The 24,179-nt window shown below is 32.7% G+C and overlaps 3 protein-coding genes across 4 annotated transcripts; 2 read left to right on the forward strand and 1 right to left on the reverse strand.

Annotated features, from left to right (window-relative positions):
• The first annotated feature begins 4 nt into the window (after positions 1-4).
• Positions 5-6,503, forward strand: LOC124951346 (endocuticle structural glycoprotein SgAbd-4-like). Of its 2 annotated transcripts, XM_047499618.1 has the most exons (3): positions 5-63; positions 3,405-3,615; positions 5,371-6,503. In XM_047499618.1, exons 2-3 carry the CDS (start codon positions 3,604-3,606, stop codon positions 5,860-5,862), a joined length of 504 nt encoding a protein of 167 aa, XP_047355574.1. In that variant the 5' UTR covers positions 5-63; positions 3,405-3,603; the 3' UTR covers positions 5,863-6,503. The 2 variants fall into 2 exon arrangements, with proteins under 2 accessions (XP_047355574.1, XP_047355575.1); XM_047499619.1 differs by lacking the exon at positions 5-63 and having other exon boundaries at positions 3,302-3,615.
• Positions 6,504-6,948: 445 nt separating this feature from the next.
• On the reverse strand, positions 6,949-8,431 carry LOC124951348 (endocuticle structural glycoprotein SgAbd-8-like). Its single transcript, XM_047499621.1, has 2 exons — positions 8,326-8,431; positions 6,949-7,674 (listed from the first exon to the last, which is right to left on the reverse strand). The coding sequence occupies exons 1-2, from the start codon at positions 8,335-8,337 to the stop codon at positions 7,291-7,293; spliced, it is 396 nt and encodes a 131-aa protein (XP_047355577.1). The 5' UTR covers positions 8,338-8,431; the 3' UTR covers positions 6,949-7,290.
• Positions 8,432-15,147: 6,716 nt separating this feature from the next.
• On the forward strand, positions 15,148-16,928 carry LOC124951347 (endocuticle structural glycoprotein SgAbd-2-like). Its single transcript, XM_047499620.1, has 2 exons — positions 15,148-15,301; positions 15,651-16,928. The coding sequence occupies exons 1-2, from the start codon at positions 15,290-15,292 to the stop codon at positions 16,050-16,052; spliced, it is 414 nt and encodes a 137-aa protein (XP_047355576.1). The 5' UTR covers positions 15,148-15,289; the 3' UTR covers positions 16,053-16,928.
• Positions 16,929-24,179: the final 7,251 nt, after the last annotated feature.

Genomic DNA, 24,179 nt, shown 5'->3' on the forward strand with positions numbered 1-24,179 from the left:
ACATTATCGAAATGAACGACGCCATTTTTTTGTGGACAAAATCTCTAGGGAGAGTGTACTAAGGTAAATCTTTTCTTTTTGTTCTTATAATTTATACAAACAAGATAATTTATCATTAATAAGATAATTTGTAAATATGTACATACGTAAGAGTTAAAAGAAATATCTTGTATATAACGAATTCTATGTATTTTTCTATATCAATTTTGTACAGAAATATTAGGTTAGAAAAAATTGAAAGTTGAATAAAATTTATCGATAGTAATTTTACAAGAAATAAATAAAAAAAAAAAAAAAAAAGGAGAAGAAAAGAGTATGTATTTATATTTATTTTTTGGTTGTGGTATGACTATACAAATTTAATATCTTTATAGACTTTGTTGAATGATCGAAGAATGCTTATGCATCTGTAGGTTAAGACATGCGCCTATATATTAGGCAACCAAACATATACGAGTATTCACGTGTATATATTCATCATGGGCAATGTTATTCTCCTTGAAATCAGGCAACCCGATATACATCGGATATTTTAACGATAAATGTAACAATTTAATTATAATTATGCAACGACGTTTATAACGTTCATTATGAAATTGTAAAAAAAAAAAAAAATATATATATATATTTTTTTAATATCATGCAGATTCATGCTCACAATTCTTGATAAAAATTTATTAATTATAATCTTACAAAGTTTACGTTCAGGATATCTATAATATATTAATTAACAGTATTAAGTCTTTCTAAGAAGACATAGATCACGACGTTCACATAGATCTTATTATTAAGATAAAAATATAAGAGGCGAAGATAGGTATGAATTTATATGTGCGCCTGCGTAAATGCAATTTCTTCGTAGCGTAGAACGGTAGGATCGATCATTGGGCCAAGGACTCGCATACGAAGAGTTCAATTCCCACGGAAGATTAGTAACGGGTATTCTAAACGTTGCGGTGTCATTATCCTTTAATAAGTAACAACCACGCTCTAAGGCAACCTTTCGATTAGCGATCGGAATAAAGTTTTAACATGAAACACGAAGAGTATATGTTTATATTTAAAAGTACACAGGATACATACATACGTATCCTGATGAATGATATTGTAAGAGAAACATATTTCGATCGATTCACACCACGTATCGCGTGTATTTTTAATTCATAACTTACATATCTCGCATGATAGGACAACAGTTCGTGGAAAAGAACAATTTCATGATCGATATCTTATTACTCGATCGATTATTATATTATATGTAATATAAAACATATTTTTAAAATTAAAACTCATCAATTCAAGAAATTAATCAAATCGTAAATTTTCCATTTAAAAGCGTGTTAATTAGATGTTGGACTTCAATTCATTCGATCTTACAACATTGAACATTATTATTTTAGTTCGATAATAATTCATTGATTTACGACGAATAATATGAATTATGAGTGCACTAAAAATTATTGAAGGTTTATAAATGTAAACGACGATTTAAATTGCAAATATGTTAAAGGTCGATCGATAGAAAGGTACAATGAATCATAAATGGCTAACGAAGAGAAAGCGTCATCAATAATGTTAGATTCTTTACAAGGAAGTACAGATATAGACGAGTAAATGTAACTCGTTTTCGATGCGACGTAATACGAAATCATCTTATTTTCTTTCTCTCTCTCTGTCTCAATATATTTCATAAAATTATTGTGAAATTAACATATACGTCGGTTTGTAAAAAGTATTATTAATGTCAATCGTAAAATCATTAGTATCAATCGTATCATATATTTTCGTGACAGTTACAAAACACAATTTCTTTTCGAACGATTTATCTCAGAACTTCACGATTTCGTCGCTCTAGAAATAATTTATATGTAAATTCGTGAGATTATGAAAGAACGAAATGGTAACGAAATTTTCGAAAGTTTAGATCGGTCGATATTTCAAAAGAGAAAAAAAAAGAAAATGAGAAAAAAAATTGAAAAAAGAGAGAGAGAGAGAGAGAGAGAGAGAGAGAGAGAGAGAGAGAGAGAAAGAAAGGAAGCATTCTGCAAACATGTAATATTATTCAATGTTATACGTATCTTTAGCCAGAAGAATTAAAATTTATGATCGTCTTTTTTATGATAAGGAACCACGAATAAAGCAATTATTTGATCATATTTAATATCCGTATATATGAACTCGTTTACATTTAACATTAAGAGTCGAATACATACAATATGTATAAGTATTCGAAAATCTTAAGACGATACGGATAATTCAAAATTTTCATTATCTTTCTTAATATGTATATAAATATAAATTAGATAGATCGTATAATGAAATTTCTTTATTTACGAGTTTATGAATCATCGAGATGTTAATACACACGATATATCTGTAAAAGTAAAAAATAATCGAAAAAATTTATGATTTATCCAGTTGTAGATCATTCGGATAAACAATAATTCATATTATACGATATTAAATAATAACTCGTATTAAATATAAATTTTATCATTTCGATCATTTCTAATGAAATGACATTATATCAAATTTTTGGTTAAAATCCGAGAATCAGTCGTTACGTAAGAAAACTGAGAATACTTGACACGTTCTCGAGACATCGTTAAACGAGTAAATTTACTTTGAAAAGGCAAGACGTCTCGGTCAAAAACTCAGAAGCGAGTTCGTCGATCTACCGTACGGATCGTCTCTCTGGGAAAGATAAGTAAGTAAGGTATGTTGGAAAATAAGAAACATAAAAAAAAGAAAGAAAGAAAGAAAAAAGGAAAAAGAAGAAAGAAAGAAAGAGAAAAAAAATATGAAGATGATTTTGCGTTCACTCGAGAGTAATCATCGTGGGTTCTTGCGTAAGTAAGAGGAGCGATCGTTGGCCTGCGTTAAGTAATCACGAAAAGTCCAAACATATGATTCTTGAACGAAAAAGTTTTCGAATCGAAATGTGACGAAAGTGTCATTATAATTTCTCCAAATTATCCCATATCTTTCTTTTGTCCTCGTATTAAATCCTTCTCCTCTTTATCCTTCCTTTATCCCTGGTTAGAATCCTTTCTCTCTTATTTTCAATTATTTATTGAGAAATTCGAAGTGTGAATTTTCCTTTTTTTTTTTTTTTTTTTCAATTTTTTTTCCTTTCACTCGAAAATATTATAAGTTTTTCAAGAAGAGTGAATAGGGAGAAGGGGAAGGATAGGGGGGGGGGAGGGGAGAGGGGAGGAGCAGAAGAAAGGGCTTTTTTTTTTCTTTTTTTTTTTTTTTTTTCTTTCTTTTTGATACGCTCGTACCTTCTCGAGGGAGGAGAAGCGTTGGCGTCTGCCGAAATAAACTTTCCCGGGTTATGTAAATGCACGATCTCGGCATGTGTTGCCTCCCGCCGGTATAAAGGTCGGCTCTGCCCCCAACAGCCCAAGAGTTGCTCGCGAACTTCACGCCGGCAACCATCGGGAGAGGAACAACGATCTATATGTGACGCTGCCTGCTTGGACTTCTCTTACCTGTTCAATATCCTTTACCTTTACCACCCGAGGCATCTCACTTTCTCGTGACCAGGCCACCTTACCATTCTCGTATTACACAAACGAAACAGACGTCGTGCCGACCAGCATGCGCGCCTTGGTGAGTGAATTTCTTCTTCATTTTCTATTCCTCAATTTCAATCGTTATCGTTTTTCTTTTCTTTCTTTTTTTTTTTACTTTTTTTTTATTTTTTTTTTATTTCCTATATATTTTTCTCCCCATATTTATAAATCCAATTAACGGGCTGATCGCCGAATCAATATCATTGTCATTTCCTATTTTTTCTTTTCGTTTTTGTTTTTCTTCTTCTTCTTTTCTATTTTTTTTTCTTTTTTTTTCTTTTCTATTTTTTTTTTTTTTTTTTTTTTTTTTTTTTTTTTTTCTTTATTTTTATTATGTTACAGTTTTTGAAAGATCTGCGATCGACCTTCACCAATCCTTTAAATATATACGATGACATATAACGCGTTAAATAATTTTTCGTTATAATAATCTTATTATTGTTATAGATAAATTATATAAAGTTCGATGATTTATTAGGATTTATTTGATATGAAAATCGATGAAATTAATATTGACAAAGAAATTGCATTATTCGAGATCGTTCAACTCGTATCTATCGGTTAAATCAATAAACTACTTTAATACGGCTTGCGGATATCTTGAAAGCATAAATTATATTTACGATCGTTGTATAATCGACGTATTATGTGATGATCCATTTAATACAATTCCGTAATATCAAAACAAAATATAAAGATATTTCTTTATTACGAATTCTTTGAATAAAAACGTGAGTAGAAGATCAAAAGGAAATTAATTAGCAATGTACATTTTATTGGTTGATAGAATGATAACTTTACAAATTGAAAATAATATTTTATGATAATAACAATCATTTGTTTTATTGCCTTGGTAAAAATGTAGAAAATATTGAAAATTGAATGACAAAGTACATTAGCTTTCTCAACCGTAATCTTGATAGGCGTTATGTGGGATGTCTGAAACATTCCATGTGACGTTTAAAGTACCGAGACATTTAAAAAGACAATGCACGTGTAACGCGCAAATATTAACGCTCGATTATCTTCAGTTACCTTTTACCAGTTGGGATTCGTAATGGGTATTGTGACCTACCCACTAATACATTCATTTTGCCCTGACCTTTTGCCAGGGAAAGGTATGTTAGAGGATTTACAGAACATGACGAAGAGTAAAGCTGTAGCTGCGTGTGTGTGTGTGTCTGTCTGTCTGTGTGAGTCTGTGTGTATGCATACATGTGAATGCCTGTGTACTAGCTTTCGATTTTCTGTTGGGTCTAATCTATGTATGAAATATATGTACATAAATGCGTACTATGTATATACGTGTTTATACCTACTATTATCGAGCATGTTCATTGACTTCAATCTCAAATCGTTTCAACCTTTAAGCAAGAATCAAAGAGTACGCTATCGACAATATCGTTTCTATTAATGAAAACTTTGAATCGAACGTTCAGTCGATAGAGACGTCGTATAGCGTTAAATACGAGCGAAAGCTCTTCGCAGTTATTCTCTCGACGTATCGTCGATAGACTTTTACGTTTGCCAAGTCAATAAATTAAGATTTAATGTACTCGTAAATGCACGGCTTTAATGTATTTATCACGAACATGATAACCTCTTAAATGGAATACATGATTTCGATTTTATGTATAGATGAAGACGAAAGGTATACTATAATGAATAGTTTGTTTCATTTTACATCGTACGATTAGATCGTTGAATTTAATTAATTTAAATGTCTTCGTCGAATATACAAATCTAATAGTTTCTCATACTTCTTTTTTTTGTTTGTTTTCTTTTTTTCTAGCTAGTGATCGCGATCGTTGGTCTTGCCCATGGTCAAGAATACTTTCGAGAACCTGAAAAGGTATTGAGCGAATCTCGTGACCTTGGGGATACACGAGGCCATTACTCGTTTGCATACGAGACCGAGGGTGGAATTCTTCAGAAAGAAAGTGGTAGTAGGAAGTATGCCGGTACACCGGATGAAACTCAGCTGATTCAGGGTTCCGTTCAGTACAATGCTCCCGATGGAACACCGATTGCTATGAGCTGGACCGCCGATGAGTTTGGCACTCAAGTGTCGGGTACTCATATCCCAACTCCACCACCAATTCCACCAGCGATTCAACGAGCTCTCGAGTGGATTGCCAAACAACCCTCGACCAGTGAGCAACCGGATCTCCCTCAACCACACCAACAGCAACAGCCGAAGCAACAACCCTCTTACAGTCAAAATGCTGTTATCAATAATAACATTAATCGTCCTAACAGAGTGCTATCGAATAAACGGTTCTGAAAGTAGTATTATTTAAGTTAGCGTAGAGATCTGTCGTCCGATCGTGAATTCGCGTAATGTTAAATAAATTTTTATGGTTTTTTATTTTTTATACAAAAAGGAAAAAATGTATAAATAAATAAATATATATATATATATATATATATATATATATATATATAGATGTGTTAAGAGAAAGATACAAAAAAAAAAAAAAATGAAATTTTATACAAAAATTTAAGGAGAATGATAGTCATTTGTGATCTCATTAAAGGGTTTGAAATCGAAATCGATGAAAAATAAAGGACTTTTCTGTTTTTATTCAATCAAGTCGTAGTATAAATGATTAACAGGAGGAAATCAATGCAACTTTATAAATGTCACAGATTTTTTTTAACCATTAAATTTGTGTTAATTTTAAGATATAGAACGACGAATTTTGAAAATTTGTTATAATTTTAGGAGTAGATATAAATACTCTCAATTTGTAATTCCTGAATACATTTTTATTTGTAATGTATCTCGAATGTGTAACGATTATGCTCGTTGAAGTTATCTTTTTTGCTCGAAACGAGTGTACAATATTATGGAAAATTTTATTGTTAATTCAAAAAGTTATCGCGATGGTGACTTTTTAAATGAATATCAAATGATATAACGGAGTTACATGTGTTTCAGTTTCTCGTTTGTTAATTGATAATTAAGTTTTGCCTTTTACGAAAAAGAGAGAAAGATTATGCTAATTCACTAACGGTTTCAATCATTTTCACTCACACGTTCGATCGAACGATAATGTTTCGATGTTAGTATTAAAAATACCGTTCGATCGAGACGTCTTGTCAGATATATTCAAGACTCAACTAGATTTAATTAACGATTCATATAAGCTCTTTATTTATCGTCAAATTATCTTTTATTCATAGGTAGATAATATAAGGTAATATATAAATGAATTAGCGAATCGAAATTATGCTCGGTTATAAACCGAATTGGTTAATTTGATCATAAACGTCATTAGGAAATCCAAGGATATTTTGAGAGAAGGGAGTTTGAATGATGAAAGAATGGAAAGATCGTTGTCGAAATTGCGTATATAAAAATGACTTTATTTACAGTAACAATAACATAGTTTGTCCTACTCCTGGGCTTGACGTGGAATACATCTCGAGATTGTTTACAATAATAAATCGCTTCTTATTACTACGTAAGAAAGATCGCGAGTACAAAGGCATTGATTCTTCTACTCTCGTTGAGGAAGGATCGAAATAAGGTATCGTGTGTCCTTTGTTGAAAATTTCCTATTTTGGATGTATCCATGGAAGATGAACAGGAGTTGGGCAAAGATGTTAATGAAGAAGAGTGGAGAAAGAAAAATAGAAGGGAAGGAGAAGAAGAAGAAGAAGAAGAAGAAAAAGAAAAAGAAGAAGAAAGATTCTTTTGACAGTGCTATTAATTATTAGTATCATTCTCCTCAGGATGAGCAGCGATGTAGTCTAGAGCCTTCTGAATATGAGTTGGTATTTCTGGTGGAACTGGTAAGTGTTCACCTTGAGGGTGGAATCCGTTTTCGTCGGCGGTATAGGTAACATGAATAGGTAAACCTTCAGGTGAAGTATAGGTGAAAGAACCAGTGACATGTTTGAGAAGGACATCACCACCGACATTAACCTGCGCTTCTTCCGCAACTTGAATACCATTTGCCGTCTCGTATTCGTAGTTATAGCTACCATCGGGTGCTGGCTCAGCTACCCTCTGTTTTACGATCTGGACCACTTCCTTCTCGTTGATCGGAGCGGTAAAAGCCACCGAGAGGAGGGCGAACAAAACGATTGCCTATAAAAATATTTCACTTTGAAATTAGTTTCGATCGAAGAAATTTCGCGACATTTATTTTCAACGGATTTATTAATTAATTTTATATTTTCTTTTCTTTTTCTTTTCATTTTATCCGTGACTTTTTTCTATCTCCTTTCACGATATACTTCACTTAGCTCGTAAATATCAATTCCCGTACGAAAAATTCATCGGACAAGTTGCGTATAAAAATTAAAAGGAACATTCCTACGCGTCCATGAGTTATGAATATTAATGAAGATCGTCAGTTTCTCTTTTTCGTATTTTATTTCGATAAAAGAACGACAAGAAGAAGCTCGAGATATTGTTAGAAAAAAGAAAATAAAATTCAAGATTTTGTAACGTTTTTTAAGCCACGCTTGAAAGATGCAGCCAATGATAAGGCTAATGGCCTTAAATGATTGGCTAATCATTGTGTCTCTTTCTTTTTCTTTCTTCTTTTTTCTTTTTTACATCGAGATTAGATGCATAAATCCAGGTTAGTTATTTTTACAAAAAAGATTTTTATCTACTATAACAATATGCATTTGCTTCTTGGTTTTTTTTTTTTTTTTTTTTTTTTTTTTTTTTTTTTTTAACAAGATCACGACCAAGTATATTTTCATTGTCGGCTCGTCATTATCAACTCACCAGTCGGCTCATGTTGAGATTAATTTTGATAATTTTTGGATTTGAAGATCTCTTGAAGAAGCTTCGAACTGTTCTGGATTGCCATTTCGATGGAATCGTTCGCTTTATATAGGTATCGAGCAAAGCAAAAAATCTTTTATAAAACTTATACGAAATACTAATATCATAATCTGAATCCCCTCTCTAAGCCAAATCCCTTCCTCCAACCATACTGTCAAACGTGTCACCAAAATTTGACGACTGTTGCCGAATAGTAGCGAACGATTTGAGAAAACTCGAAAATCAACTCAAGGATTTCACACTAGCTTGCGAAAAGGAAGGACATCTTATTACTTCAATGGAATTTTGTGCTTACGAATTTTATTTATTTATTTATTTCATTCGTTATAACGATTACGCGTTAAGACGAATTACGGCGAATTGTTTAAATTAAATGGTTAATGCGTTCGATAGTTTTATTTGCTTTATTTTCTTTTTATTTGTTTGTTTTTTTTTTTTTTTATTATTATTATAATTTTTTTTCTTTTTTTAATAAATAGAAACGTAAACGTCGATTATCTTAGACGAATGACATCATAACGAATTAGCATGATCGAGAGACGTAAGAATGGAAGACATCAAACTAGGACGACGATTGCTTGCTAAATTAGATGCGTACGTCGTGTTTGGATTCGCTAAGCGCTAGACGATAATAACTATGAGCAGATGCATAAGAAAATATCTTTTGTCTTTCCTTTTTTCTTCCTTCTTTTTCCCCCCATTTTATTTTTTATTTTTATTTTTATTTTTATTTTTATTTTTATCTTTTTTCTCCTTTCTTGTTTTATCCTTTCGTTCGAATGAGACAATCGAAAAGAATGATTTCTATTAAAAGCCGATGATATCATGTAAGACGGCTGCTTAAACGCGAAATAAACACGTTCAACTACCGCGAGTAAGATGACGATGAAGATATTTAAAAAACTAAAAGGGAATTTTTCGAATGACGACCTGTAAATACATATTTATAATATGTTAATGACGCGCGCATACAGCTCTTTTTTTTTCTTCCTTCTCTTTTCCACCTCTTCCCCCCCCCCCCCCCCCCCCTCGCTCCCTCCCTATCTTCCTGCCCTTCCTTTTATTGCATTTTACATAAGAATATATTGTAATAAAAATATTTCATTCGAACGAATCGCTTATAAATATACATTATAACTTATTATAACGATGTTATTATATAATTATTAATCTTCTTTTTTTTGAATCTTCTTTCCTCTTTTCTTCGATTAAAAATCTTATAAATATCTTCTTCTTCTTCTTCTTCTTCTTCTTCTTTTTCTTCTTTTTCTTCTTCTTCTTCTTCTTTTTCCCTTTCCTTTCTTCTTGAAACTTTGGATCAACGGTGAAACAGCTGTTTTTTTATTTGACAAAAAGATTAAAAAATAGTCTTAGTTAAACTCGAATCGTTAATAAATAAATGTTCCCGCAATAAAATGTTATCGTCGATCCCGTTAGACGAAATAGGACAAAAATAAACGGAGAATCCTCGAAGAATCCTTGAGAAAGAAATTATGTAGCTCGTCTATGGTTTATCAGATTTTCGAAGGAATTTTTAACGTGGCTGGTATCTCATCGATGAGAATTTAAGAAGATTATTTAGCGAAGACTTTCGATTTGAGTAACACTGCTTCGGGCTACGGCGTATAGCCTTCAAGCTTTATGCGTGAGCCTTATTCTTCGTGTGAACACAAGTCGAAAGGATTTAAAGGATACTCTGTAATTATTTTTAATCCTTTATCGTATCGATGTATATCCAATCGAAATTATTTTTATGAAAGAAATATATATATATATTACTGTATAAGTAGAGGAATCTTTCTCTTTCTCACAATTGAAATAGAATAAATATATCGAAAGAAAGTTTCTTTTTTTTTCTCTCTGTGATCGTTAGAACACGTGTTATATGTTTAAATTCTTTTTGTTTTTTTTTTTTTCCTAAATTAAAACGCATTTCTCTCAGACATATATTTGAAGATTAATTGTCGTACTTGTAATCGATTCGATTTTGTTACGCTTGGGATTCGCAAAAAAAAAAAACAAGAAAAAAATGAGTTTAACCATCGAGAATTTATGTCGAAACAATTGATCGGGGTAATTGCACAAATTGCAAGGACCGTCGATGATTGCCGATGGATCGAAGAAAATAAAAGAAAAAGTCTGTTAAGTTATTTTTTTTTTCTATTTCCACTCTCTTTTTCTTCCTCCGTTTGGCTCGAATCTTTCGCGTCATTTTCTATTTTTTTCTAAGAGCCCACGTGCGAGGTGTAACATTCTCCATAATAATTAATTAATAATTTGTTATTTAAGATTTTTATATTTCGTAATTTTGGACAGGGAGATAATTAAAAATACATGATAGCATAATGCAAAGAGACATACGTTGTGATAAATGGAAATGAAAATGAACTATTATCTATGTTCTAAGGTCAGAATTAGCATAATGTATATCCAACTCGGTTGGAACGTCGCGTCACTTCATAAAGATTATAGTTTGGGTGTTACACAATGTAAAACGTGTGTTAGCGTCGTTCCTATCGTTAATTTATAAATTATTATAAAATAAAAACAGGGTCAAACAGATTTCTTACGAAAAGAGAACATCGTTAATATTAACGTCATTCACGGTTTATTCAACATTATTAGCCCTTTACATTTTCAAATAATTTTTTGTCCGAAGATTTCGAGTTGGCTTAACGGGAAAAAGAAATGAGATAAAAAACAATTATCGAACGAAACGCCGAGGAAGATCGATTCGTTTCGTATTAACGTGTCGTCACGGCCCTTGGCTATCTCCCTGACGCAATAATCGTTTGCGACGGACATACTCGAAGAATTATCGAACGAAGAAGAGTCTTGCGGAGAGGAAGATATTCGATTGGATTCATCTCCCGTCTCGTAATAATTGTGTAAAAAGAATTTCACCGTTAATTGGTACCCGTGAAAGAGTAAGGATGATAAACTGATAAAGGGACTTTCGGTGAACTTTAAATATCCTCTTTAAAAGACGATGTTCCTACGATGAAGAATACAAAAAATAAGAAAAAACACACACACACACACATATATATATATATATATATATATATATATATGTATGTATACACAAAGAAAAATGGAGAACGATCGCTCGAGATTCTTTTACGATGGTCGGCTTGTTATCCTCGCGAATTTACGATGCCAGTTACGAGGTACTTTCCATCTTCCCCTTTAAAGGGATTGTAGACAAGACGATGCACTTGGCACATGGACCACCGACTTCGTGTAATTCCTTTTTGTATTTCGGATGGTACCAAGCGAGATCACCAGCATCAACAATTTCGAATGAAAGCCAAGTAGGAGGCAAGGAGAGTCTCCCTGTTAAAGTAGGTCCCTCCTTCGAATGGTATAAGCAGCACCATAATTTTTACAACGGAGGTCGTCCGGCTAACCTGAATACGCGGCATTTTTACTTTCACGAGGCAGATGAGTCGAACTCACTTAAGTTGCTTCAACGAGTATTACGCAGTCGGTGATTAAAGATTCTCATACGACAGCTTATGACAATTCATCACTTCTATTTTGTGAAGAAGCTATGGATAGTTTTCGTCGTTGTATTTGCACTTTACTACGTTATTTATATTTCTTTCTTTTTCTTTTTTTTTTCTTTCTTTCTTTCTTTTTTTCTTTTTTTTCTTTTTTTTTTTTTCATTCAATGATCTTACTAAATGACGATCATTAATGATTATAATTTATCTCTGAATAATTTCGACGAAATATTTCCTTTGAAACATTTTCGTGTCTCATGCGTGAATTCCTAACGAGGGATAATTAGCTCAGATAATTCGTTTAAATTAGTACAGAAGAAACAAACTAATGCAGCATCTAATTCCTATTGCAATTATTTTCTAACGTGGCGCGATCTATTGCAGTTCTTCATCACTTTTACTCAATGTCTAAGAACGTTCAACCGTTGGTGTTAAAACTTTATGTAACGACATGTTAATTGAGAAGAATCGTAGATTTCTCTATTTTTATATACACATACATACATACATACATACATACATACATACATACATACATACATACATACACACATACATACACATACATACACAAGTGTGTATATCGAGAGAAAAATTATTTCGAAAGATATCTATAATTTGTAGTTATGTCATTCGAAGGAACAGAAATCATTATTATTATTTATTTATTTATTTTCTTTTTAAGCAAAATTCACTTTTAACGGATTAATTTAACTTAGGATCAGATTCAACGTCAAAGATTACGTTTATAAATTTATCTTCGTTCTTGACTCGTAATATATAATTTCGATGAAATTTCACGCGTAGTATACTTCTAAGAGAGTTAAAAATTATCGAGTATTATTGCTCCGTTGGTATATCTATGAATTTTCTGACGTTATCTCGATAACAACTAGATAATCTATTTTATGAAATCCTAGGATCTACCTTACCGGTGGTAATGCTAAATATTACTAGAGTTCACGCGAGTTAACGGATAGATGACGGATGAATGCTTTTCTAAGAAATGCATTTAATTATTATTTCTGTAATAATCAAGAAAAAAAATCTTATCCATGAAATTTCTTTCGAGAGATCAATAGAGGACGATCACCCGACGAACGTGGAAATTTTTCATCGGGAAGATTTTTAAAGAATAATTGAACTTTCAGTTTTGACTGGATGAATATCTTTTATTTTTTCTTTTTTTTTTCTTTTTTCTTTTTTTTTTTTAAATTTCTTTTCTCTCTTTGTTTGTCCGTTTGTTTTTTCTTTTTGTTGTGGTTTTTTTTTTCTTCTTTCTTTCTTTCTTTCTTTTTTTCTTCCACCCTTTTCAATTCGATATGATATTTCATTCGGATGTCTCCTTTCTTGAATGTCACAGCGCGTAGATATATTCATTCAAAGGGAATTATTTATTCACCATTATGGAAAACCCTTTTGTCGAGGCAAGAGAATTCGTGGTACGTCGAAGCAAGTCATTTCTTTGCTCACAGCACAGAGAGAGAGAGAGAGAGAGAGAAGGAGAGAGAAAGAGCTTCAACTTCATTAATCAAGGCGATGCCTCGAAGGAAGAGACACGAAGCAAACGTTGCAACTGAAATATTGTTTCGCGAGAAGAGCAAGCTTAAACTTTCGTTTCGACTTCGTGCGTCGGCGATAGTTCGCTTTCGTCAAAGACTTTTCCTTATTCTCGTGTACCGTTAATAGAAGAAATTGAGTGGCTTCGGGTTAAAAGGACACTTCAACGACACGACACAGAGTCCTTTTCCTTCTTCTTTTTCTTACGTTATTCTTCTTCGTATCTAATGATTCTTTCTTTAGATGTTGAACATGTAATTATGATTACGGAGAAGAAGGAGAAGAAGATGGGGAAGAAGGAAGGAAAAAAATGGAAAGGAAAATGTTTAGCAAAATGATAATAATAATAATAATAATAATAATAATAATAATAATAATAATAATAATAATAATAATAATAGTAATAATAATAGAAAAAAAAATGTAAAAAAGAAACGTTAATGTCGTTCCCGTTAGATGAACGTGATATAACGCGTTGTAGATTCCATAGACATAGATATTTTTTGATTATCAGTTATTATACAACGATTCTCGTTATTTCGCTCACGTTCGAATCTCTTAAAACGTTTTATTTATAAATCTTCTTGCGATAATAGCGTTTACATAGACAAAGATCTCTTGGTTGGAATTTGTAATTCTTTTTTTTTTCTTTTTTTATCTCTTTTTTATATCTCTTTTTTTTTTTTTTTTTTTTTTTTTTTTTTTTTTTTTTTTTTTTTTTTTTCTTAGAGAAAAAGAAAGAGTTCTACATTATGATCCTCGTCGTCAATTTTCGTTTTTTTTTACTCATTTATTTGTTTAACTTACAAATTAATACGAAATTATTTGAATCGTCGGAGTAATGTTCCCATTTTTTTTTTTTTTTTTTTTTTTTTTTTTTTTTTTTTTTTTTTTTTATTTAACACACATTTTCGTTCTTTTTGCCTTACTCTCTAATTATTTTCTTCTTCTTCTTCTTCTTCTTCTTCTTCTTTTTTATCCTTTTTATGCGCCAAAAATCACCGCTAATTTCGTACTTTTATGAATACTAGACGAAATATATAGCCAAGATAGACTTTCGAGATAAATAAAACTTGATATTCGACGTTCGTCGGAAACTCCGTCAAGGTTTCACACAAATTTGTTACATGGTTGAATTTATAACGTATGTAAAATAAAAAAAATTCGCGTAAAGAGATGATCGTCGGGTCAACGTATGCATTAAAGACAACACGCATGTATTAATTCACCTATACTTATAATAACGCTTACATATAAGTATTAGTTTCTCAGTGAGTCTAAATGATTTATGTACGCTTAATTCGAAGAAGTTTATTTCTATTTATATTAAAAAAGTTTATTGTAAAATCGATAGGACGGGACGATCTATTAATAGATATTATTTATCTAATAGTAAAATTATTTTATTTATCATTTTTTTTTTTTTTTTTTTTTTTTTTTTTTTTTTTTTTTTTTTATAGAAAATACGTACAAAAAGAAAAGGACAAAAAAAAGTACAGATTTGTAGACGAGCAAACGTATTAAATGTTAAAATTTCGATAAATTAAATAAATTAATATTGATTTAAATAAATTAATTGAACCTTTGTAAAAAACGAAAGGTTATACCCAACAAGAGAGAAGAAGACCTGGTATATTGTGGTTGGTCGACGTCACGATTGCCCCTCTTCATAGATTTTGTCGAAAATGTCGTAACATTGGCCACTGTCAAATCATCAGGCAGAAATCTATCAATGAGAGGGAGAGGTTCTCGGGTCCTGCGAGGTTTCGGCAGGCATATAGTATAAAAGCGCGTCTTCGCAGACGATAGTATAACGAGAGACAACAACCATAGTCAACATGCACGCTTTGGTAAGTCCAAAAATAGGATTGTCCGCGAAGAGGTTTTTTTTTCTTTTTTCTTTCTTTTGTTATTTTTTCCTTTCTTTTTTTTCTTCTATCGTCCAGTGATATCTCATCGATAATTATTAGCTCAACATTTTACAATGTTTTGCAATTGTTTCAACGGCAATAAATTTTGGATATTTTTCAATTCAAACATTGAAGACACGAATCAATAAATTGCGAAATAATTAATCGATTCAGTACAAAATGGGTTATATGGGTTAAACGTTTCACTTTACGATTATCGTTCGTTGTCATATTTATATTATTAAAACGTCGTTCGATTATCTGTCGTTATCAGAAAATATAATTTCAGCAAGTCAGCATTTGTGCGATCCTCATCGCGGTAGCCGTAGGTGCACCGTTGAAGGAAGATGAAGTAGTACCAATTCTCTATCACAGTTCAAACGGGCCTGATCCAGACGGCTCATACTCTTATAGCTTTGAGACCGGAAATGGTATCCGCGTTAACGAGCAAGGCGAACCAAGAAAGACCTCGCAAAAGGATTCCGAAAGCGAATATGCCCTTTACGTGCAAGGATCATTCAATTATCCAGCTCCCGATGGTACTCCAATCTTATTAAACTACGTTGCCGATGAAAACGGATTCCAACCTCAAGGAGAACATCTGCCAACTTCACCACCTGTACCAGAAGCCATCTTGAGGGCTCTCGATTACATCGCCGCTCATCCCGAACAAGACAAACAGAGGAAGTGAAATAACTCAATCCCATTTGAAACAAAATGAGAAAGATATCTCGGACGAATAACTAATCGAACAGTGAACAACATTTTTTTTTTTTTATTTTTTTCTCATACCATCGCTACGTTTATTGTTCGGAAGTACGAACGAACGACAAACTATGCTTTTACATAACGGAGACAACGAACTATGGATTAGTTTGAAGATAGACAACGAAGAGTTTTTCTTCTTCTTATTTTTTATTTTATTCTTTTTATATGTCGTTATAAAGGATACCACAAGACGAGAGTGTTCGTCCGGATTAACAATAGTGTAAATTATTCCATTCAAATTCTTTCTATCTTTTTTTCTTTTCTCTCTCTCTCTCTCTCTCTCTCTCTCTCTCTCTCTCTATCTCTCTCTATCTCTTTTTCTCTTACACTAACTCTCTCGTAGTCTAGTATGTACTCAACTATAATATTATCTCGAGACGTTGATTTGTTTTCCGAGTTTCAAGATGATACCGCATGAAATGTGTTTTTCTTCGAGATCAAAACAACGTTCTTTGGATATAACCTGTATATATATAAAGTCGAAAACTTTCAAGTACTACAGTCATATTATTATTAATACCACTACTACTACTACTACCACAACCACCTTCAATACTGCTACTACTACTACTACTCCTATCATCTCGATGTTCTTACTTTTGAGTTATCTCACGCGTTTATTATATCATGTAAATGAAAGAAATATAGTTAGTTTCGTTTTGACGAGAAACTCGTTAAGAATCCTTTAATTAAAACAGAGTACAGAATGACCTATAGTTTATGTAGAAACGTTTATATTAAACGTTTGATACGAGGGAAATATACAATGACATAATAAATATAATGATTGCTTCGAAAATCTTGTCCTCGATTTATTTATCTATTATCCTTAATCGTATATCTACAATAAATCGTTTTTCGTTACGACATCGTACACGATCGAACGTCTTTTTATTTCGAGAAATATCGAGTCGAGTCGTAGAACCAAAATTCTTCAGAGTTGTTCCTGAGATTAATGTAGCGTGTACCAAGTCAACGAAGTATAAAGATAAGAGAGAGGAGAGATATACGTGCGATAAGTTATTTTAATTATCTTAAACACGAAGCGTTTCGTGTAGGCAAAACTCGAGGACAAAAACGCAAAGCTGTCGCGTGTTTCGCGGAGGCGGACGTTGTATATGTGTATTCTAGGTATATAAACATAGCTATATATTTGCAATGTGTATATATATATATATATATATACACCGACAGCCAATTTGTCAGTAAAAAAATGATTCATCTTCAATCTACGTCAGATATCATCCTAATTTATAGATAAAAATTTAATTTTCTATTGGAAATTTGTATATGTCAAAGACATATATCTCTGTAGGCATATATGTATAAACGATTAGATTATTAATATTTATACATATATATATATATATATATACGTGTGTAGAAAGATATTACCATCTCAATTAATTGCTATATTTCATATTCGTAGATATAATATATGAACGTTTTAATAACCAATCATATTTTTTTTTGTAAGAATATAGGATTGTCGAAGAGAGAATCTTCGACTAAATGCGTTATTATTAACTACGTGTAATTACGTGTATTATTATTATTATTATTGTTATTATATGCGAAATAAATATTTAAGCAAGTACATACAATGGATCGACGATTTCTAAACGATCGAACAACGTATAATGGAGACAAAGAAGATCTAGGATAATTTAACAAAGCGATCTTACGCGGTTCTGTATGCGATAGGTATCTTATTCGAAGAGATACAAAACGATACGGGAGATGAGTAATTAAACGATGGTCGGAAGAGCTATTATAAAGCATTCGACGAGAGTAAGCCTTGAAATTAATTTATTCTTACGATGTGTTTTCCATGTTTAACGTATTACCGACACTCAGAAAGGATTATATCACTGGTTTCTGTTAAACTCGACGATCTTCTTCGACGAGTATACGAGGTGATGGACTATTTCGTAAGCTTATTTTGATTTTTATAGAATAAAAGGAGAACGATATATGGATTTCTACGTTTTTAGTTTTTTTTTTTTGTTTTGTTTTTTCTTTGTTGTTTTTTTTTTTTCTTTTTTACAAGACCCTCTTCGTCGCGAATGACAAGAAAAACACAAAATGATCTTTTCGATCTCCCCTATTTGTTATCTCTAGTTGTTCTTCTACTTCGTCGAAAAGTATTCTAACGAGAAACATCTTCGTAAACCGATCGTAGATCACGTACTGTTAATTTGAGAAGGGTCTTCTTAACGAAGAAACGACCTTAGTTTCGCACCCACATAATCTCTCGTTTCTTGTTGATACATTGCTAGAAGAGAAATCCATAGTTTTTGTCGGTGTCACCAATAGCTTTCAATTCGAATTCGGAATTGTTCGGAACTACGTAGGGTCATATTCGTTTTTCTTTTTTTTTTTTTTTTTTTTTTTTCGAAAGAGATTATTGGCGAAAATTTTTGAAAAGTCGTCTCATGGACGAATTAAAAATTTCTCGTAATCAATTACTATTACGACGAGACACCTCGTACTTTCCATTAATATTATTACATGGATTATGAAGATAAAATGTGTGTTTGTAGACAGACCTAGAGAGAGAGAGAGAGAGAGAGAGAGAGAGAGAGAGAGAGAGAGAAATAATAAGGATTTTCCTACGTAATTTCATCCTTATACTTCTGTTTTTACTTTCATCCTTTTGTCTTTTCGTCCTTTGAATATATCGGCCAAGCAAGAAGAGAGAGGCAGAGAGAGAGAGAGAGAGAGAGAGAGAGAGAGAGAGAGATAGAATCAATGTAATCATCGATTCGATTGTATACTTTTTGTTACAGTATCGCGTGCCGGAGGTCGCGATCATTGTTTGCAGAGTATCAAAGGTCGAATGGTATCTTGAATGGGTTGTGGATCGAATAGGACAACGAGCTAGCGAAGGATTGCATCTAATTGCAGCTATCTTCGCCTGCTATTCGTTACGCTATTCCATTCTCTGGTATTTCGCTTTTATTCCGATACTATTCTACCGTTGCAAAAGGAGAAAGTCCTCTTTACTCCGTTTTTCTTGTCTATGACCTCTATACTCGATGACTCTTCCTTGTCACGACGTCTATACACACATATACTCTCTCTCTCTCTCTCTCTCTCTTTTTTTCTTTCTCTCTATCCTTCCATCTATCGAGTTATATTTTCACTCTCAGAGTTTATTCAATCTCTTCAAATTCTTTCTCTCTTTCTCTTTCTCGAGAGCCAATGGCATAACAACATGATGCTCACGAACATAATACAGTACGATGCAATAAATAATACGACGCCCAGGAGAAGCGAAGCAAGCATCGATGTTACTGCTTCGTGATACGCCTCCGTATGTGTGTCAAGAGTGGTTAAATGTCTTTCTTTTTCTTTCTCTTCTTCCTTCTTCTCCTCTTCCTCCTCCTCCTCCTCCTCCTCCTCCTCCTCCTTCTCCTCCTCCTCCTTCTCCTCTTTTTCTCTTTTTCTTGATTCCATCTTCTCATTTTCTTTTTCTTGTTCTTTCTTCTTTTCTTTCTTTCTCTCTCTTTCTTACTCTCTCTCGTTCTCGTCTCGTAAGAAGATATGTACGTTTTTCTAAAAGTTTATAAGGTACTTGTTCGTGTTCGAAAGGACGTTGATCCGATCGATAATTCCCTGGAGGGAGCTCGAACGTGTTCTCCTTCTCGTTTCGTGATAAGACGTCCTTCGTATTTCAAAAAGGAAAGATTTCACAAAGGATTATTAACGCTAGGGGCTCTTATTTTCTTTCGTAAAAGAAAAAAAAAAAAAAAAAAAAAAAAAAAAAAAAAAAAAGGAAAAAAAAAGAAAAGAAAAGAAAAAGGAAAAAGAAAGAAAAAAAAACTTTACGATAATTAAAGAGGGGAACTCGTTTAAATGCGAGAAAGAGTGAAAGTATCTATACGAGGATGAAATGCCATACTCGCCGTTCTCGTATGCGTGCAAACGAGAACGTCTAGTCTAGACTAAAAATTAATATAACGGTATTGTCGTCTTAGAATAGAAATGGCCGTGCATAGTTATTGCAAATAAATCATATATCGGTAGAAGAGATGTAATAAAAGAAGAATAAGAATAAGAATAAGGAGAAGGAGAAGAAGAAGAAGAAGAAGAAGAAGAAGAAGAAGGAGAAGAAGAAGGAAAAGAAGAGGAGGTAATAAAAGAAGGTGCCGGTAGAAGACGACCTTGACATATAAGTACATATGTACGGCAAACATTCTAAGAGAGCGCCTACCCGCAGGCGAGAAGACGCAACGTATGCCGAATTCAATTTTACTTTCATCTTACGGTACGCAGGTGCTTCTCTTTCTCACGATTAAAATATTCCTTTAAAAATTTTCAAACGTATTCTCTCCCTCCCCCCTTTTCTTTCTCTCTCTCTTTCTCTCTCTTTAAGATTTTCATTCATCCTTTTCTAAAATAGGAGAAAAGTATGGAGATCGTTAAACGACGACATTCTTTAAAAACTTCTCAACGAATCTTAAGCGACCTCGAGGATCACAGAACGTTTCCGGTGTGTTTTTATCTCTTCTCTTTCTTTCTTTCTTTCTTTCTTTCTTTCTTTTGCCAATGAGAATCACGAAGCCTTCGGAACCTTTTCTCTCCTATATATTCTTGAGAGACATACATAAATGGGTATGTATATACAAGCATACGCATTATAGCTTTCGTAGTACTGCGTAATAATAAACGAGAGAAGAATCTATTATCCGTTATATTAGCAGCGTCTTCCAAATTTCAGCCAAGGTCCATGATATTTATGATACCTTGGTTTCTTTTTCTTTTTTTTTTTTTTTTTTTCTTTTTATCTTATATTTTACCTCCTCTCATTTATAATTATTACATCTTGCATAATTTCTATTAGTTAACGATACGAACGATGACGACGATATTGTTGATTCGTTGGATCATAGAAAATATGCCACGTTTTAAAAGGTATTCAGGAAGAAACGTTTTCATTTCATCGATCGATAAAAGCAAACGGTGCCACTGAGTTGGCTGGTTGGCATAAATTAGGTTCGAAATATCAACGGTAAAGCAGTAGGTTTAACGATTAAAGGCATATATGTAAGTATATGCGTGGCTATATACAGCGACTGTTGCAGCAACGGAGATACCTTGTACATCGGCAGTTCCTAAGGCCGTGTCGAAAAGGAAAGGTTAGACGCGGATACGCGCTTACACGAATCCTTCGTTCGCAAGAATGCGTACTTGAATGAAAGACCCCAGTTTATTTATATATGTATTTGTACGCATGTATGTATGTAGATATTTATCCACGTACGTACATACGTACATACGTATGCATTTATAAAGAAGAAAAACATTAGAGGATGAATAAAAGTATAGGGGGTCCAATCGAAATAAGTCGAGGTAGGTCGTCAATGGACGCGACACGAATTTCGTCGATCGTAAAGTATCATAATCGATAATTTTTCATTTCTAATCGTTCGATGCAATTTTATCTCTCATAACTTTCCTTAATTTAATGTATTTACACACGTAAATGATATAAAAGAAGAGAGAGAGAGAGAGAGAGAGAGAGAGAGAGAGAGAGAGACGTGTGTGTATCCGTAAAAGATTCCAAGGAAGTTGCATTAAGGTCGAGAGGTCGTTAAGAGAGAACCATTAGCGGACTAAAAGGATTGCAATAACGTCCGAACGATTAGAATCTATTCTATTTCGTACAGTTGTATCTTTTTTTTTTCTTTCTTTCTTTCTTTCTTTTGTTTCTTCCTTTCAATTTCTTCTTTTTTTCCTTTATTTCTTTTCTTTTAGAGTAATCAAAATCTTATTATTAATCTTCGTGTCTTAAAACGTTCATAACGATAATGTAAGATAAAGGTATCGAACTGCGTAACCGGTAGGTCCAGTTGAACGTACCCAACTAAGTACACAATATCTATATACATCTAATGTAGATATATGGTAAACGCTTAAAGCCAATATAGTGACGCAATTATATTTGATCATTCTATAGATATTACCTATTCTACGAAGAGAAAAAGAGAAAGAGAGAAGATAATACTTAAAGGATTGCATCAGTGGCCATCGTTGAAGTATTATACCTATACCTTGCGCATATAACCTTTTCGTGTAAGCGAGTTTTAAACGAATGGTAAAGTCTTTATTGCTTTTTTTATATATATATATATATATATATATATATATATCTTTCCCTTTATGAAATTGCGTAAAACTTGAGAATTTTCAATGATTTTTTCTTTTTTCTTTTCTCTCTTTTCTTTTTTTAACTTTAATTCAGTCGAACGCGATCGATATGGTAAATAATCAAAGGATTCCCAATGTCTTCTTCTTCTTCATTTTTCAGTCTAACCGATTCATAAGGAACGAAAGTAGTAGTCACCTAACGTAGGATCCATCGATCATCATCGAAAGAACGTAATATATTTTCACGTTTCTGAGAACGAGTAGAGTGAGAGAGAGAGAGAGAGAGAGAGAGATCGGTCAAAAATTGAAGATTTTGTCGACGACGTTCACGTCGTTGAACTCTTGCGACGACGACCTGCATTCGTACGTGCGCATCCTGCGGTTTGGTATTCCGCATGGCGAACCTTATAAGCAGTGAATTCAGATCTCTGGCTGGTGTCTGTGCATTAATCTTACCCGGCGAAGTCAGTTACGGCATAACGGATGCACGATAGCGAATCAAGAACATATCACGATTACCGAAGGAATACTTCCACCATGATTTTTGGATTGATCATTAATTAATGAAAACATTTCTATTTTCGTTAATTATATAAAATATTATGTATTAATAATACGTTCAAAGTATTATTCATCCGTCACATTTTAAAGCGTCGATTAATTATATAAATTCGCATAAATGAATAAGTATATAGATGAAAAATTATTATGTATATGTCAGCGATCGTATAATTGGTCACGTCGCCGGGGTTAGGCTACCTATGTCTATCTCCAATAACTTTTCTCTACTCGTGCACTATGATGCAGCAAGAATTGAACTCGTCGAGTAATTCGTCGTTATGATTCCTTAATAGTTAGAGATCCACGTGATAAGTTCGTCGGATTAGCATGTAATGACACAGTTGAGGACGTTACCTAGTTAGGTACTTTCACATGTGATATTTATTCGCACATCCTTTGTGTGCATTACCCGTATTACGTAAATCAGCTAATTAAAAGACCAAACATATATATTATTCGCGCTAACTTTCCACGTGCCCATACACTTCGTTGGTACAATTAACTTGAATTTCTATCGCGTGTAAAATATTTTCTTGTTTTTTTCTTTTCTTTTCTTTTCTTTTCTTTTTTTTTCGTTTCGTTTCCGTCATCGAGTATCATCGATCGTTCGAAGGTTCAGAAAATCGATATTTAATAATATACAATATATCCAGATAGGTATTTTATTCCAAGTCAAATGTCATTGCAGAAGAAAATTTTTCAAACTTATCGATGACGCACGTGTTCGTGAATCACGCGGGAACTTCAACCGTTTGCCTTCTAACCGAGAAGAACTGACATTCCTTCGAGAATACAATTTATTACCATTCGATGTATTTCTTTTATTTTTCAGAAAATAATGCGAAAACTAACGCTTGCCGATACATCATTCACCGTTTACAATTTAGTTTATTGTACGATTGTTAAATATTATGTAACTATTATACGTTTTAAATCGTAATCATAATCGATCTGTTAACGAAAATTAAAGATACTTTTTTACCTTGTAGGGTTAATCTATGATATTAAAAATAAAAATGAAAATAGAAAAAAAGAAAAACAATAAATAAGAAGTAAATAATAAGTAAAAAGAAAAGTGAAAAAAAAGGAGAGAAAAATATGAGATTAAATGTGAAACATTCGTAATCCATAAAGGAACACCTTGTTTACTCTAGAAATAAAAATCAATGTGAATACATGAATAATCAGTATATTATCAAAGATCTCTGACATTCCAACGGGTCTGCATTGATAGTTAATTACAAGACGAATGCAAGGTATCTACTTAACAACAAGGTCGGTTTAATGTGTTAACGGCGATTAAAACGTGCTCTTTGAGTTAAGTAAAAATGAATGA

This window comes from Vespa velutina, chromosome 8 (genome assembly GCF_912470025.1).
Source record: "Vespa velutina chromosome 8, iVesVel2.1, whole genome shotgun sequence".
Classification (NCBI taxonomy): Eukaryota; Metazoa; Arthropoda; class Insecta; order Hymenoptera; family Vespidae; genus Vespa; species Vespa velutina.